Source organism: Eschrichtius robustus, chromosome 5, assembly GCF_028021215.1.
Source record: "Eschrichtius robustus isolate mEscRob2 chromosome 5, mEscRob2.pri, whole genome shotgun sequence".
NCBI lineage: Eukaryota > Metazoa > Chordata > Mammalia > Artiodactyla > Eschrichtiidae > Eschrichtius > Eschrichtius robustus.
Genome location: NC_090828.1, coordinates 61,703,507 through 61,719,811, shown reverse-complemented (window position 1 = coordinate 61,719,811; position 16,305 = coordinate 61,703,507). Strand labels below are relative to the sequence as shown.

General features: G+C 38.1%; 1 protein-coding gene across 1 annotated transcript in view; it reads right to left on the bottom strand.

Moving 5' to 3' along the window:
* Positions 1-16,305, bottom strand: part of METTL8 (methyltransferase 8, tRNA N3-cytidine) — a 79,990-nt gene that overhangs the window by 40,890 nt on the left and 22,795 nt on the right. The window contains exons 2-3 of the mRNA XM_068543922.1: positions 5,719-5,884; positions 1,803-1,957 (exon numbers count right to left, since the gene is read on the bottom strand). Coding sequence (XP_068400023.1) covers positions 1,803-1,957; positions 5,719-5,730 — 167 coding nt within the window. The 5' untranslated portion in view covers positions 5,731-5,884. The remainder of the gene's footprint in view (positions 1-1,802; positions 1,958-5,718; positions 5,885-16,305) is intronic.

The following is a 16,305-nucleotide window of genomic DNA, read 5'->3' as shown; positions in this document are numbered from 1 at the left end:
TTCTGGTAAATAACTAGGAGTGGGTGGAATTGCTGTGTCATATGGTAAGTGTATATTTAACTTTATAAGAAACCACCTGTTTGACACAGAGAACAAACTAGTGGTTACCAGGGGGAGAGAGAAGAGGGAGGGGCAATATAGGGATAGGGAATTAAGAGGTACAAACTATTATGTATAAAATAAGCTACAAGGATGAGAATACAGCCAATATTTTATAACTATAAATGGAGTATAACCTTTAAAAATTGTGAATCACTATATTTTATACCTGTAACTTATATAATATTGTACATCAACTACACTTCAATTTAAAAAAAGAAGATAAACCACCTGTTTTTCTTCTATTATATTTTTTAAAAAATCAATTTACCTCTTGATTTTCCTACTTCTATTAGTCACCTAGGATCAAACCTTCAGAGTTGGGGCTTCCCTGGTGGCGCAGTGGTTGAGAATCTGCCTGCTAATGCAGGGGACACGGGTTCGAGCCCTGGTCCGGGAAGATCCCACATGCCGCGGAGCAACTAGGCCCGTGAGCCACAATTGCTGAGCCTGCGCTCCGCAACAAGAGAGGCCGCGATAGTGAGAGGCCCGCGCACCGTGATGAAGAGTGGCCCCCGCTTGCCACAACTAGAGAAAGCCCTCGTACAGAAACGAAGACCCAACACAGCCAAAAATAAATGAGTAAAAAAAAAAAAAAAAAAAAAAACCTTCAGAGTCAAGTTCTATTTTTTCTTCCCTTACAATCTCTCTCTTATTGGCCCTTTTCTGCTTCTAGTTCTACCTGCTTATCTATCCTTATACTGTTATCCAAATACTTATACTTAATATACTATGTATAATGAATGCCATTTCTCTTTAGTGGCTCTGTAATACCTTTCACTTCAGGTGTGAATTTAAGACCACACACAATCTTGCTCCTACCCCACACCTGGCCTATTACCATTCCAACCTTATCATTTACCAATCTCCTAGAAGAGCCTTTATTTTAGACAAACTATCCTGTTCTCCTGAATATGCCTTATACTTCCTCATCTAGGTGGATATGACTGTCTACCCACCTAGAATGCCCTTACTCCAGCTTTACCTATCTATTATTCCACAAATATTTATGTGTCAGGCACCATACTGGGTACTGGAGAAAGAATAAATATCTCAGTTTCCCCACTTAAACCTTCCTTTATATGCCAATTATAACTCAATAAAGCTGAAAAAAAAAATCTTCCTGACTATGCCAAAATAGAAGTGATTCTACATTGTTGAGTTGTTCTTATATAGACCTATGCCTTATAAGAACACTCTGGGCCCCTACAATTTGCTGCCTTGTATTCCTAATTATCAGTTTTTCCTATAAATACCCATCTATCTTCACAAATAGAGGGTGGATTTCCTAAAAGCATGAATTAAGGTCAAACCAATGTGTTTTCCCTGGTGCTCAGTAAGCAGCAGGTACTGAGTACACATTTGCTGATTGATAAGTACTTGTAAAAGAGGCAAGTGGAGGGCTCTACCTAGAAAAGAAGCCCCCTCTGTGATATGCTGCCAAATCAGGATCAGAGGTGAGCAGGGAGGGCCTGCAAGAACCCAAAGCTGAGGAAAGCACTTGGGAAACTTCACTTTTCTAATTCTCTTTGCAAAGAAATTCAGAATTGACAACATTTAAGTTAGGATCAGTTACCCTTGCTTTTAACTTCAACAACGTAAGTGCTCAATTTAAAAAATCCTTTTCTGGCACTAAATGAAAATAATAACACTGGTGACGCTTAATGTACATACATTATATCACACCTAAAAAGATAACTTACCACATGTTGTGTTCAAAAACTTTGGCTGGATCAGTTAAAATCCTTGATCCCAGAGGGGCCACTGGGTGATAACTACTTTGGCATCTGTGAGGCACCTTTCTTATCCTTACACAAGAAAAATAATTTCTCCAAATCACATTCATCCTAATCAGTACCTGGAAAGTTACAAACAATTAATTAGTCAATATGGATTAAACAATATATTATTTATCTAAGAGCCAAAAACTGGTCTAAAAGGTTTACAAGCTGAGAAAGGACATGAAAACTAAAAAATTTGAAATGAAAGATGGGCATGGTAGCTTCTTTCCTGAAGTATTTTTCAGGCCAAGAGAAGGGAAAAGAATATTTGGAGTGTGCAACATTGCCTGGCGTTCTTTATAAGTCACAGCCTTGATCAACTTTGCTTTGTTTGGTATTTGCTTATATAATTTTTAGCACATGACCAAAGCATGTAAGCCCAGAATCTGGATTTTGTATTCTAAGAAGTTTTTTTAAGTGATTTTATTATTTTGTTTTGGGAATTCTACGCAAATGTATTTCTAGGGAATATTTGATGACCGCTAGACCAAAAACCCAAGTATAGGAGCAGAATAAGAAAACAAATTTTTAAAATCTCATTCCCTGGGCTGGGCTGAATAATATGAATATTGGTAAAATAAATAAGTAAATACTATATTAAGATATGATCCCAACAATTCTTAATTCTAACAACCCTGTATACATACATTTTAAAGAATAATCAGTAATGCATTTGCAAAATAGATTTCCCTGTACAAAACGCATGCTTAAATCTCAGCTCAAGAGGAGAATCATCATTTGATTAGCCAAATCTATCTCCATTTCTGGAGAATAACTTAAACATTTAAAGAGTATGTTATTTTAATTATGTACTGGCGTATATGTCGGCTTAAAACCTTCATGGAAAAGTATCAAAAATAAGCTCTAAAGAGCTTATTTTTTCCAATAAGAATCCATTGTAATATCGCTTGGCATTTCACCCCCATTCAGTTGTTAATCGCAACATTCAGCCTAACGCTGTAAGCTGTCAGGTAGAAACAGATGCTAAAAGGTGTGTATATATAATATGCATTAGAGACTATCCCAGGTGCTATCAGGCATAAAAAGTGACATGTATTGTACACCCTTTACCACCTTACTGAAAGTCAATGGGTTTTAAGACTATGAATTCCAAAACAAACTGCAGAATGTCAAAAACATCTCATTGTGCTTTTAAACATAAAATTCAAGATTTTCCTTTTGGGAAAAAAAGGCTTAGTTATACACACCAAAAAGACTGCAATGATTCCATTCAAATGTGACTAACAGTGATGAGAAATGAAACATTCAATAGCTAGTGCAGATCTCCTGTTTCTTATTTGTTTTTCCTTCTCCACTAAATGCAAGCTCTTTGGTGGAGGCAAATGAAATCAAATGCTCTGCCTACCACTACCTTTCCTCTGATGTGCCTTTGTTCTTTTCTCCTGTCACTGTTCCACATAAGACTAACAAAACCCTACCAGCACAATTATTTTTAGAGCTCTCTTTCTGCACTGAACATTATTCATAAAATCTTCCGTATGCTGAAGAGTAGAAATGGATTACACCTAGAAAAAGAGGCAATTCATGCTCAAAAGTATGAAATGATGTAAATGTTTTCCACCCAGGAAAGCCAAATCAAAATGAAATTTCAATCCTTCAAATAATCACGTGATACTTATCTATATCTATCTATATATAGAAGAGGAAGAGAAGGGAAAAAAAGATGTTTCTCTCACTATAAATGACCAAGAACATCTATAGACAGCTGGAGACAAAAAGGCATAACCAGATTGGATATTAGGCAATTCAGGAAAATGTCAGGGAAGTGTGTGCCTTGCAGACTGCTAGCCCATAGAAAAACACGGTGTAGCCAGGGCCTAAACATGTGGCAATTTGTCCAGCTTAGGCAGCTGTTCTTCTAATTAACCACACAAACATCTTTATTTCATTTATGTATTATCTACAACAGCCTTGCAATGCTCTTTATCTTTTTTATTATATAAATATATAGTAAACTGTATAATAAACATAGATACATAATAAAACTACATAAACGCTTTCTGAACTAAATCGCAAACTTCTAAGGGCAGCACCAAGCTGCTTGTGAATTAATTGTTTGACTGACTACACAAAAATGGTACTTGTCTGACATAAATTTAATTGGAAGGAAGTTACTTCATATTTCCCAAGGTGGCTCCTTAGATCCTTGCAGTGTGGAAGAAGGAAGTGACTGAAGAGTTGACACTATACAGGCAGCTATCCAGTTATAGTCACTGCAACGATTAATACATATGTGCTTTGTTATGACTATCATGTTAGCTTAATGTTTACTAGGTCATGGTTCCATTTTGTGATGAGAAAAAAAGAGAAGGGCAGGGTCAGCTCCCGAAAGAATTCTGGTAGAGAAAATTGGTTTCTGCCACTAGAGAGTCCCACTCTCTTTATGTACCCTCTATTAACTCTCTTTTGGCATACCCTAATTTGTTTTTTTTTTTTTTTCCTGGAGTGCAAAGTTTATTTATTTATTTAAAACATCTTTACTGGAGTATAATTGCTTTACAATGGTGTGTTGATTTCTGCTTCATAACCAAGTGAATCAGCTACGCATATACATATATCCCCATATCTCCTCCCTCTTGCGTCTCCCTCCCACCCTCCCTATCCCACCCCTCTAGGTGGTCACAAAGCCCCAAGCTGATCTCCCTGTGCTATGCGGCTGCTTCCCACTAGCTATCTGTTTTACATTTGGTAGTATATATAAGTCCATGCCACTCTCTCACTTCACCCCAGCTTACCCTTCACCCTCCCCGTGTCCTCAAGTCCATTCTCTACATCTGCGTCTTTATTCCAGTCCTGCCGCTAGGTTCTTCAGAACCTTTTTTTTTTTTTTTTTTAGATGCCATATATATGTGTTAGCATACGGTATTTGTTTCTCTCTTTCTGACTTACTTCACTCTGTATGACAGACTCTAGGCCCATCCACCTCACTGCAAATAACTCAATTTCATTTCTTTTTATTGCTGAGTAATATTCCACTGTATATATGTGCCACATCTTCTTTATCCATTCATCTGTCGATGGACACTTAGGTTGCTTCCATGTCCTGGCTATTGTAAATGGTGCTGCAGTGAACATTGTGGTACATGACTCTTTTTGAATTATGGTTTTCTCAGGGTATATGCCCAGTAGTGGGATTGCTGGGTCATATGGTAATTCTATTTTTAGTTTTTTAAGGAACCTCCATACTGTTCTCCATAGTGGCTGTATCAGTTTACATTCCCACCAACAATGCAAGAGGGTTCCCTTTTCTCCACACCCTCTCCACCATTTATTGTTTGTAGATTTTTTGATGATGGCCATTCTGACCGGTGTGAGGTGATACCTCACTGTAGTTTTGATTTGCATTTCTCTAATGATTAGTGATGTTGAGCATCCTTTCATGTGTTTGTTGGCAATCTGTATATCTTCTTTGGAGAAATGTCTAGGTCTTTGGCATACCCTAATTTGAATATAAGTTTAACTAAGATATTATTTGCATAATGAAATTGTACGGATAAGTAGTACTTTCATTTGAAATAACACAAAGAAGCATAGCTAAAAATATTCTATTCACCCAAAAGAAGGCAGGAAAGGAAGAAGGAGAAACTAAAGATCAGATGGAACAATTAGAAAACAAATACCAAGATGACATATTTAAATCCAACCGTATCAGTAATTACATTAAGTGTAAATGGATTCCAGTTAAAAGACACAGGTTGTTAATTTGTATGAAAAAGCAATACTCAACCATATACAGGTCTCCCCCACTATCCAAAAGTAGAGGATTCCTGTGAAACCTTTTGTAAGCCAAAATGGCGTAAAGCAAAAAAGCAATTACCTTAGGACACATCTTGTTAATAGATGCACAAAATAAATCAAGATAAAGCACAGATGCTCAAAGCTATGGCGGCTTAATGCTGGGATGCTGAGTGTAGTTCCCAGAGAAGGAGCTTGGAGGTGCCACTCTTGATGCTCAGGGTTTGCACCGCCTCTGTAACAGCTCACTGCAAAACAAACACTGAAAGCTATTTTCGGTTAAGTAAAGTGAAAATCCTCTTCAGATTTCTTTCATTTAGCGACAACAGGTACCAATGTAGGTCTTTCATCAAAGTGAAGGAGGTAAAGCAAACTTTCAAAAAGCAGGGCATACCTGTATTGTCTATAAGAGAAGCACTTTAAAGATACAAATAGATTACAATTAAAAAAGAGATGGGACCTGGTAGCCCTACAAGCATTTGGTGTTAAACATAAACTCTGTGCAATGATGACTGGGATGGGAAAAGAGCAGGACAAATATTTGAGCAGAAGAGCAGTCTTTCTTGATTCCTTCTGGTGAGCAGGGGTTGCTGCTGAGATTTCTTCTGATCTGAGGTGGTGGGATCTAGGTCTTTCCAGATCACCTCCAGTGTTTTAATTGCTCTGGAGATACAAGGGAGCAATAAACTTGGGAAGCTGCCCTTTACACCTGCTGGCATTTGAGGGTATAGGAGTAAGTTAAAGGGTTAGGAATCAAAATTACACTTATTTAATGAAGCAACTTAGTAGCTCCACTTTTTTGTCTTTCATAATTCACATATTCAGTTGTGAAATCTGACATACATACAGACAAGTGCATAAAACATGGATGTTTAATAAACAGTCATAAAAGAAGCGGCCCTTCAGCATACTTGTGCTCAGCAGCCCTTGCTCCCACCTCAGACAAAAGCCCCCACCCCGCCTGGTGCTCATTTCCTTCCTTGTGTGTCCCCAGTTTTGCCATCTACTGATGCATTCCTCAACAACACTGTTTAATTTTGCCTATTTTTGAACCTTATATAAATGGCGATCCTACTTTATATCTTCTGGGTCTTCTTGGGCTCTGTAGTACATTGAAAAAAAAAGAAAAAAAAAAAGAGATACCATGCAAACACTGCATGAAAAAATCTAGTGGAGGTATAATAGACAAAATAGACTTTTAAAAAGACTATTACATTTAATAATGATGAGCCAATTCATCAAGACATAAAAATCCTAAATGTACCTGTACCTAATACCAGAGCTTCAAAATACATGAAGCAAAAATAGAATTTTTTAAAAGGAAAAATTAACAAATTCACAGCAATACTTGGAGATTTTAATAGCCCTCTCTCAGTAATAAACAGAACAACACTCAGAGATGAACTATCAAAAAATCAACAAGGACATAGAAGTTTTGAACATTATCAACTTGACCTGAATGACATTTATAGAAAGAGCAATATACCTAATAACAGCAGAATACACATTTTTTCAAGTGATCATGAAACATCTGCCAAGGCAGACCACATATACTGAGCTATAAGACAAGTCTTAATAAATTCCAAAGTATTCAAATCATACAGAGTATGTTTTCTGACCACAATAGCAATATTAAATGTTAATATTTTTGATGAATTGACTCATTAATAAATACCCCTCCTTATTTCTAGAAATAGTCATTTTCTTGAAGTCTGCTTTGTCTAATATTAATATAACCTCACCAGCTGCCTTATGCAGTGTTGTGTATGATATATCTTTTAAAAAATATATTTCTGTGTTTACATTTTAAAGAAGGAGCGTATTGCTTATTCTTGCTTTTTTATCCAAACATAAAATAATAAGATATCTAGAAAAATTCCCAAATATTTTGAAATTAAGCAATGTATTTCTAAATAACTTATGGGTCTAAGATTTACATGAGTTAGTAAATCTTAAAGGTAAATTAGAAAATATGTTGAACTGAATAATAGTCAAATCTTAAAATATCAAATTTTATGGGATGTAGCTAAAGCAATATTTAGAACAAATTTATAGTTTTAAATGCTTCTATTAGAAAGGAAAAAAGATCTCAAATCAATGATCTCAGTTTCAATCTCAAGAAACTAGAAAAATAGTAAGTTTGATGCAAAGTAAGTAGAAAGAAGGAAATAATAAAAAATAAAAGCATAAATCAATGAAATAGAAAATGGACAAAACAGGGAAGATCAAGGTCAAAAGTTTGTTCTTTGAAAATATTAATAAAACTGATAAACCTCTGACAAGACTGATACCAAACATTTGTGTTTCAGAAAATACAAATTTCTAATAATAGGAATGAAAGAGGAGACATCACCATAGACCCTACAGACCTTGTAAACGCTAATAGGGAGCTATTATGAACAATTTTATTCCATTTATTAGGTGGGATAAATGCCTTAAAAATACAGTTTACCAATAATAACTTACTAAAACAGCACAAGAAAAAAATCTAAAGAGCTCTAAATTTATTAAGTAAATAAAATTTATAATTAAAAGCAAACAAACATCACATCCATTAGGATGGGTATAATTAAACAAACAAAAAAGAAAATAACAAGTGTTGGTAAGGATATGGAGAAATTGGAGTCTTTGTGCATTGCTGGTGGGAATGTAAAATGGTACAGCTGCTGTGAAAAATAGTATGGCAATTCCTCAAAATATTAAGCATGGAATTACCATACAATCTAGCAACTTTACTTCTGGATATATACCCAAACGAAGTGAAAGTGGGGGCTCAAAGAGATATTTGCATACCATGTTTATAGCAGCATTATTCACAATATACAAAAGGTGGAAACAATCCAAATGTCCATCAAAGATGAAGGGGTAAACAAAATGTGATATACACATAAAATAGAAAATTATTCAGACTTTAAAAATAGGGGAATTTTGGAACATGCTACAACATGGATAAGCCTTGAAGGCATTATGCCAAGTGAAATAAGCCAATTGCAAAAAGACAAATGTTATATCATTCCTCTTAAATGAAGTCCTAGAGTGATCAATAAAGTTCATAGAGACAGAAAGTAGAATGGTGTTGTCAGGGGCTGAGGAGAGGAGAAAAAGGGGAGTTAAGTGTTTAATGGGTATGGAGCTTTAGTTGGGAGAAGATGAAAAAGTTCTGGAGATGGCTGGTTGTGATGTTTGCACAACAATGTGAATAAACTTAATATCACTGAACTCTACACCTAAAAACGGTTAAAATGGTAAATTTTATGTATATTTTACCACAATAAAAAAAAAAACCAAAAAACCTTCCTACAAAGAAAACTGGAGGCCCTGATGACTTCACTAGTGACTATTAAATGTTTAAGGAAGAAATAACACCAATCTTACACAGACTCTTTCAGAAAATAGGGGAGAGAACACTTCTCAATTTGTTTTATGAGGCCAGCATAACGTGCAAAAGTAGTACACTTGTATGAAATAAAGGTCTGAATATTGGCCACATTATTACAATGCAGTTTTCCCACAGACTTAGGGCTTCTCATTATAGTTCCTAGTTATCAGGTGTTTGTCAGGAATAAAACTTGCAGATATCCAAAGGAGGGAAGCCTGGTAAGAGTTTTCTAGGCATGTCTTGGTGTGCTTTAATTGCTAAGGCAGTTTGAGTTACAACAGTCCAGAGCAGAGAAATACGAAGGCAACAAGAAATCTCCACAAATTCTTGTTAGGTGTTTGAGTTTTAATTTACTGTTGGAAGCACCTTAAAAGGTTTGTGGTCCTGATGCTTCACTTAACTTAGCTCTAACTGATTCTGCCATATCAAATTCTAGTCCATATAATCAAGTGGTATTTCTTTTACTTACTTTGCCTATAGGTTCTCACTCTCAGCTCACCATCCTACGGTGGTTCTTCCTCTCAAGTCCTATCAAGGTCAAAATGAAACAGAATGAAGAAGGAGCATGGCTTTAGGGCCATGGCCCTCTGAGATCTCAACACCAAGACTCAGTCATGAATAGTCAGTTGGCTAAAGCAATCACTAAGGAACAGATCCAGAAAGGAACTGAAGCTCATATGGGTATCAGAGTGAGAGAATTTCTTTATCAATAGCATTTATTATGCTATAACTACACTGGTATGCCATGAAGAGCTGACAGACTTCCTGCCAGCTCTCAGATGTAGGTAAGTGTGCGCCCATTTTAGAATACAAGGAAACGAACAAATGTATAAAATGACTTGGGTTCCACATATATATCGTATGACAAGTCAAGGAGAAGGTGGTTTTAATACTCACAAGTTTTCTGAGCTTACCACTAACACCACATTATGCTTGCAGCAAAAGCAGCAGCCTTGGTGTAGAAGGATGACTTGTAGGGAAGAGATCTCTGCCCTACCTCCAAATTTTAGCTAAATGCTTTGCTTTCCACTAAAATGTGGCCCTTTTCACAATGACTCACAGCCCTTACCATACTAACAAACTATATCATATTCTTCTGGAATAGGTAAGATGTATATAGGATAGTTCATGTTTTAAGTAACTGCAAATGTTATTTTTGTAGAGTAATTGTTTTAAGTACTTCTTAAATAAAAGGGATGATTTTAGTAAAAGGAAATACTGCATGCTATACATTGCAATTTGAAAAAATCTTTGAGGAAGTAAATCACCAATCCCAATTTATTTTTCATATAAATATTAATTTTAAAAAAGTTAAGTATTTACCATGTTTGAGGCCCTGTTCTAAGCACTTTACATGTATTATCTTATTTAACCTCTATTTCCCTATCAAGGGGTCTTATTTTTATACCCGTATTACATAGGAAAACCTCACACAGAATGAAGTAAAGTAACATGCTTAAAGTTACCTAACCAATAGCTAATGGGGCTTCAACTTGACCCCAAACAGTTGAACGGGAGAGCCTATGCTCTACCTTTTTTTTAAAACATCTTTGTTATGCACATATGTACAATTTGTGCCCTACCTTTGTACACCACACATACAAGAAGGATCACAGTATTGATTCCGCAGTCTTTACTGGGGTTGCTAATTTGTTGTATTTGATTTAAGGAAGCCCAGAATTTCTTCCCTCCCTTCATCTTTCTCAATTCTGTTTTTTCTCTTGGGCCTTAATCAAATAGCAAGCAATGCCACTGGGAGACACCAGTCCCCAGATGTAGGGCAGCACAGTCATTCTCTTTTTCAGTACTCAAATCTCAAGATACGGGCAAAGTGCTCTTCCATAACCTAAATAACATAACATTTTAACACCCTGTTCTTTTCACTGGTCTTTTACTTTTACTCAGTTGAGGAGTAGAGGCAAAGAAGGACTTCCTTCCCTTACTATTTAAGCTTGAGCCTAAGATTGCTTCCTCACATCTCAATACTATTGGAAGGGCACCAAAGAACTAGAGCAAATAGTACTGTTGTTTGTGTGAATCTGTAATGATTATCCTTGGAGCACTTCGCTGGCTCTGAGCTGCCTCCCTAAGAATGATTTCCAGTTGTCTCAGCTCACTGAAATCTCAGAGAAAGAAACTACCGTTAATCATACACTAAATGCCTTCCCTTTGTTTAAAAGTTAACTTCCCTTGGATGTTTCCTGGGTTCTGAGCATCCTTTAAATGAGTAAATTAGTGAGACATTCATGTTTTTACCTTTGTAACTGTTTAGCTTTCCTTCTAGGCTGGGAAGCTGGTACAAAGGTTTCATTCAGAGGAACAAACAACATCTAGATAAAGCTGCACTAACATTACCTGAGAGGCTACAATTAATGAGAGCAAATTAAAGTGCTATTGTTGTACTGTTGTGGATAGTGAAAGTGACAGGTAAGAAACACTTCAGTATCAACTACAGGTGTGAAAACTGAAGCTTCAATTAACCCTGTCAATTTCAGAGAAATCTGAGGGTGACCATCTGTGAGGCAAAGAGCTCAGGCAACTCGTACATCTTGTTTTCATCTCTCTTTGGATGATTATAATTTCAGGGAATAAATACGGTTATTAGCAAGAACAGAACAACAACAATAATTACAGTAAGTATTTGCAGAGCACTTTTATCACACTATGACGTCAATCACTCTGCAGCTTCAAAATGGGAATCTCATGCTGTGTTTGCTCTCTAAGACCATCCTTAAAGGTGTCACCATGCACTCACACACACAAGAGGTTACTGGGACTCACATGTTATATGAAGGATTTCATGTAAACCCATCTCAAAGCTGTCTTAAACCTGAATATCTGAAGGGTATTCTATTCTAACTGCTCTGGAAGTTGTCTCCAAAAACATGCTGGACCAGAATGAAATCTGTTTTAACTCATTCACCTGCCATTTCACATTTGTGCGCACTACAGTAACTTCTGGAAGTAGTAGTCAGATTTGGTGGGCTGAGAAAAGGTATTAAGTTACATGCATACTTTATGTGTTACCAGTCCTTACAAATTCTGGTTAAAAAACTCACATGAATGAAGTTAATGGAGTTCTACACTTAAGGAGACTTCTGCTTTCTGATTCATTGCAAATGGCTCTAACCCTAGGTACCCTAGATGGCAGGAGATGCTTGCACTTATATGCAGGATTTACCCAGTCATGTTTGGACTAATGTATCAATAAGGCTACCCTGGCACAAAATGGAATATTATAAAGAATTCAAGTCATAAATGAATGTTATATATAAAAACCTTGGGGGGGCTTCCCTGGTGGCGCAGTGGTTAAGAATCCGCCTGCCAATGCAGGGGACACAGGTTCGGGCCCTGGTCTGGGAAGATCCCACATGCCGCGGAGCAACTAAGCCCGTGCGCCACAACTACTGAGCCTGCACTCTAGAGCCCGTGAGCCACAACTACTGAGCCCGTGTGCCACAATTACTGAAGCGTGCGTGCGCCTAGAGCCCGTGCTCTGCAACAAGAGAAGCTACTGCAATGAGAAGCCTGCGCACCTCAATGAAGAGTAGCCCCCACTCGCCACAACTAGAGAAAGCCCACGTGCAGCAATGAAGACCCAACACAGCCAAAAATAAATAAATAAAAAAAATAAATTAAAAAAAAATCTTAAAAAAAAACCCCCAAAAACCTTGGGGACTTCCCTGGTGACACAGTGGTTAAGAATACGCCTGCCAATGCAGGGGACACGGGTTCGATCCCTGGTCCAGGAAGATCCCACACACCACGGAGCAACTAAGCCCATGCGCCACAACTACTGAGCCTGTGCTCTAGAGCCCGTGTGCCACAGCTACTGAGCCCGCATGCAGTAGATACTGAAGCCTGCGTGCCTAGAGCCCGTGCTCCGCAACAAGAAAAGCCACTGCAATGAGAAGCCCGCACACTGCAATGAAGAGTAGCCCCCGCTCTCTGCAACTAGAGAAAGCCCGTGAGCAGCAACGAAGACCCAACACAGCCATAAATAAATAAATAAATTTATTTAAAAAAAAAAAAAGGAATCTGCCTGCCAATGCAGGGGACACGGGTTTGAGTCCTGGTCCGGGAAGATCCCACAAGCCGTGGAGCAACTAAGCCCATGCACCACAACTACTGAGCCTGTGCTCTACAGCCTGCGAGCCACAACTACTGGGCCCGCATGCCACAACTACTGAAGCCTGTGCACCTAGAGCCTGTGCTCTGCAACAAGAGAAGCCATCGCAATGAGAAGTCCGTGCACCGCAATGAAGAGTAGCCCCCGCTCGCCGCAACTAGAGAAAGCCCACACGCAGCAACGAAGACCCAATGCAGCCAAAAATAAAAATAAATAAATAATTTTTAAAACAAAAACTCGAAATATAACATTAATGAATAAAAGCATCCAAATGAATGTATTTCCATAATTTCAAAAGAATGTGGGATTTAGGTAGGCAGAAATTATAGGACTGTGTAAATTCTATTTTAAAGAACTACAATTAGTTATAACTTGCAAAAAATCAAGGCAAACTGCACCATGGTCTATCAGGTAAAATTTTGACTGTCACATCACAGGAGGCATGACACAGTCAGAAAAGGCGCCAGAGAATGGAAAGTAAAATTCACAAGAATGATACAATTTCCACATGAAAACAGACAAGTTGAAAGTTTCCAGGGAGCAATACAGAATGCTAGGAATATAGAGTGGGTGGTCAGAGTATGTTAGATTCCTCATTAGGTACACTTGTGCTTTCTACCAATAACAGATGTTGCTCCCACTGGGATCAAGCCTTTTCTCCTCTTGTCTTAAAGAGTCTTCTTGGCCTGGTCTTCTGTCTACCCTCAGGCCTTTTATCCAATAGGAAACAGATCCCTGACCTCCTTGTGGCCTTGTGATTACTTGGAGCTTAATTCCAACATCTTGGTCTTACTGAAAAGATTAGCCTTCCTAAAAATACACCTTCCCATCTTCTCTTGCAGTTGGAGGAGCCATGTGACCATGTTCTAGAGGACAGAAGTCTGTTAAAGGGCAAAAGTCTTTGCCTCCATACAGAAGGGAAAGGGGCTGGAGGATGGCTTGCTGACACCCTCACTCTGCCTCTTTCCTGAATAAAGGAAAGTGAGGCTGTGTACAGGGGAGGGAAAGGGCCTGGTTCTTGACGGTATCATTGAACAGGTAAACCAATGATAGTTACCACTTTCCTCTGGATTTCCTGCTAGATGAGAAAAATAAATACTTATATATTTTAGCCACTCTTAGGTTTTCTGTAATTTTCACCCAAGAGGATTCTAACATAACATCCATTACTATTGAGTCCTAGGAATACAGGGACATATCTATTTGGTTCCTGCCCTCAAGAACCTTATCACCAGGGCTTCCCTGGTGACGCAATGGTTAAGAATCCGCCTGCCAATGCAGGGGACACTCGTTCAAGCGCTGGTCCACGAAGATCCCACATACTGCGGAGCAACTAAGCCTGTGAGCCACAACTACTGAGCCTGCACTCTAGAGCCTGCGAGCCACAACTACTGAGCCCGTGTGCCACAACTACTGAAGCCCGTGCACCTACAGCCCGTGCTCTGCAGTAAGAGAAGCCACCGCAACGAGAAGCCCACGCACTGCAACAAAGAGTAGCCTCCGCTCACCGCAACTAGAGAAAGCCCACATGCAGCAACAAAGACCCAATGCAGCCAAAAAGAAATAAATAAATTAAAAAAAAAAAAAAAAAAAGAACCTTACCACCAAGTGAAGAAGAATGAGATGCAAACAGAGTCCTGATAAATGTGTAATAGAGGTGGGCATAAAGTGCTATTAAAGTACAGAGGCATGAGTGATTAAGTCTCTTGGTTGTGGCTAGGGAAAGCTTCCTGGTGAAGGCAACATCTGTGCTGGGTCTAGAAGAGTGAATGGTAATATTCCAAGGAGATAAGGGTAAAAGCCAGGGCACCCCAGACAGAGGGACTAGCACAAATAAAGACAAAGAAGTATGAAAACATATGGTATATTCAGGGAAGCAAAAGTAATTTGAAGAAAGATGCTAAGTAACTTTGGAAATGAGTAGAGTCTGTAAGACTAAGGGCAGTAAGAATTGTAATAAGCACTGTGCTTTAGTTGATAAAGGGTTAACAATTCTGAAGTCACTATACAAATACACTGGAATTTAACAATTAAGAAGCAGATGGTGGGAATCAGGTTTCTCACCAGGAGTGGAAGGTTATAGATAAGTGAGGGGAGAAGGCTAGAATAATTCATATGGTAATGAATTAGAATTGGAGTCATCAGTATGAACTCATATTTAGCTTAATATAAATACAGATGTTACATACAGAACTAATTATAGATGTGTGTATATACATGGGTTAGCATACACACATATATTTCCTTATTCTGTTAGTTGAGAGGCAAACATACCCCTGTAGCAACAAGCACACCAGGGACCATCTTGGTTTCTAATACCATTCTCTAATAAAAGGAATCAGGGCTCCTTGGAAAAATAGTTGATGCTAGGATTGGGGCAGGGAATATATAAAATGAGCCTGTAGCATGGTGCCAGAAAGTAAGAAACTGCTCAAACAAAAACAAAAAAACAACCCACAATGATAAGGATATGTCAAAGGGACACATAAGCCAACTGAAAGCACTCCCAATGGCCAAAGCTGAAATACTGATACTCTGAACCACAAAATAATTTTGGCTTATAACCCAAAATATAAAATAAATATCCATGTGTTCATATTGATAGAAATGGTTGATTGAATAAATAAATAAATGGGGGAGAAGGGACAAATCTCTCATGCAGAAGACTTCCAAATAATTTATGTAGACACTCCACCCTCAAGGAGGTGGAACATAACTCCTCATTCCTTAAATGTGGGCTGTGCAGAGTTACTTCCTTCTAAAGAGTACAGTATGGGATGTGGGGGAGTGACTCTGCAGTGGAGAAATTTGACAACTACCTCAGTCAGGTGATCAAGGTCAACATCAACAATGATAAGCAGGTTGACAGTATATATTCTTTATATGATATGATGAGAATGGCACTTTGCCTCTGTATTCTTCTTCCTCCCCCAAACCCATAACTCCAGTCTAATCATGAGAAGAACATCAGACAAACCCCAACTGAGAAACATTCTTCAAAATACCTGACCAGTATTCCCCCAAACTGTCAAGGTCTTCGAAAACAAGTTAAATCCGAGAAACTGTCAGAGCCAAGACGAGCCTAAAGAGACACGACAACTAAATGTAGTGTATCTTGGATGGGATCCTGTAACAGAAAAAGGATATTAGGTGAAAAAAAA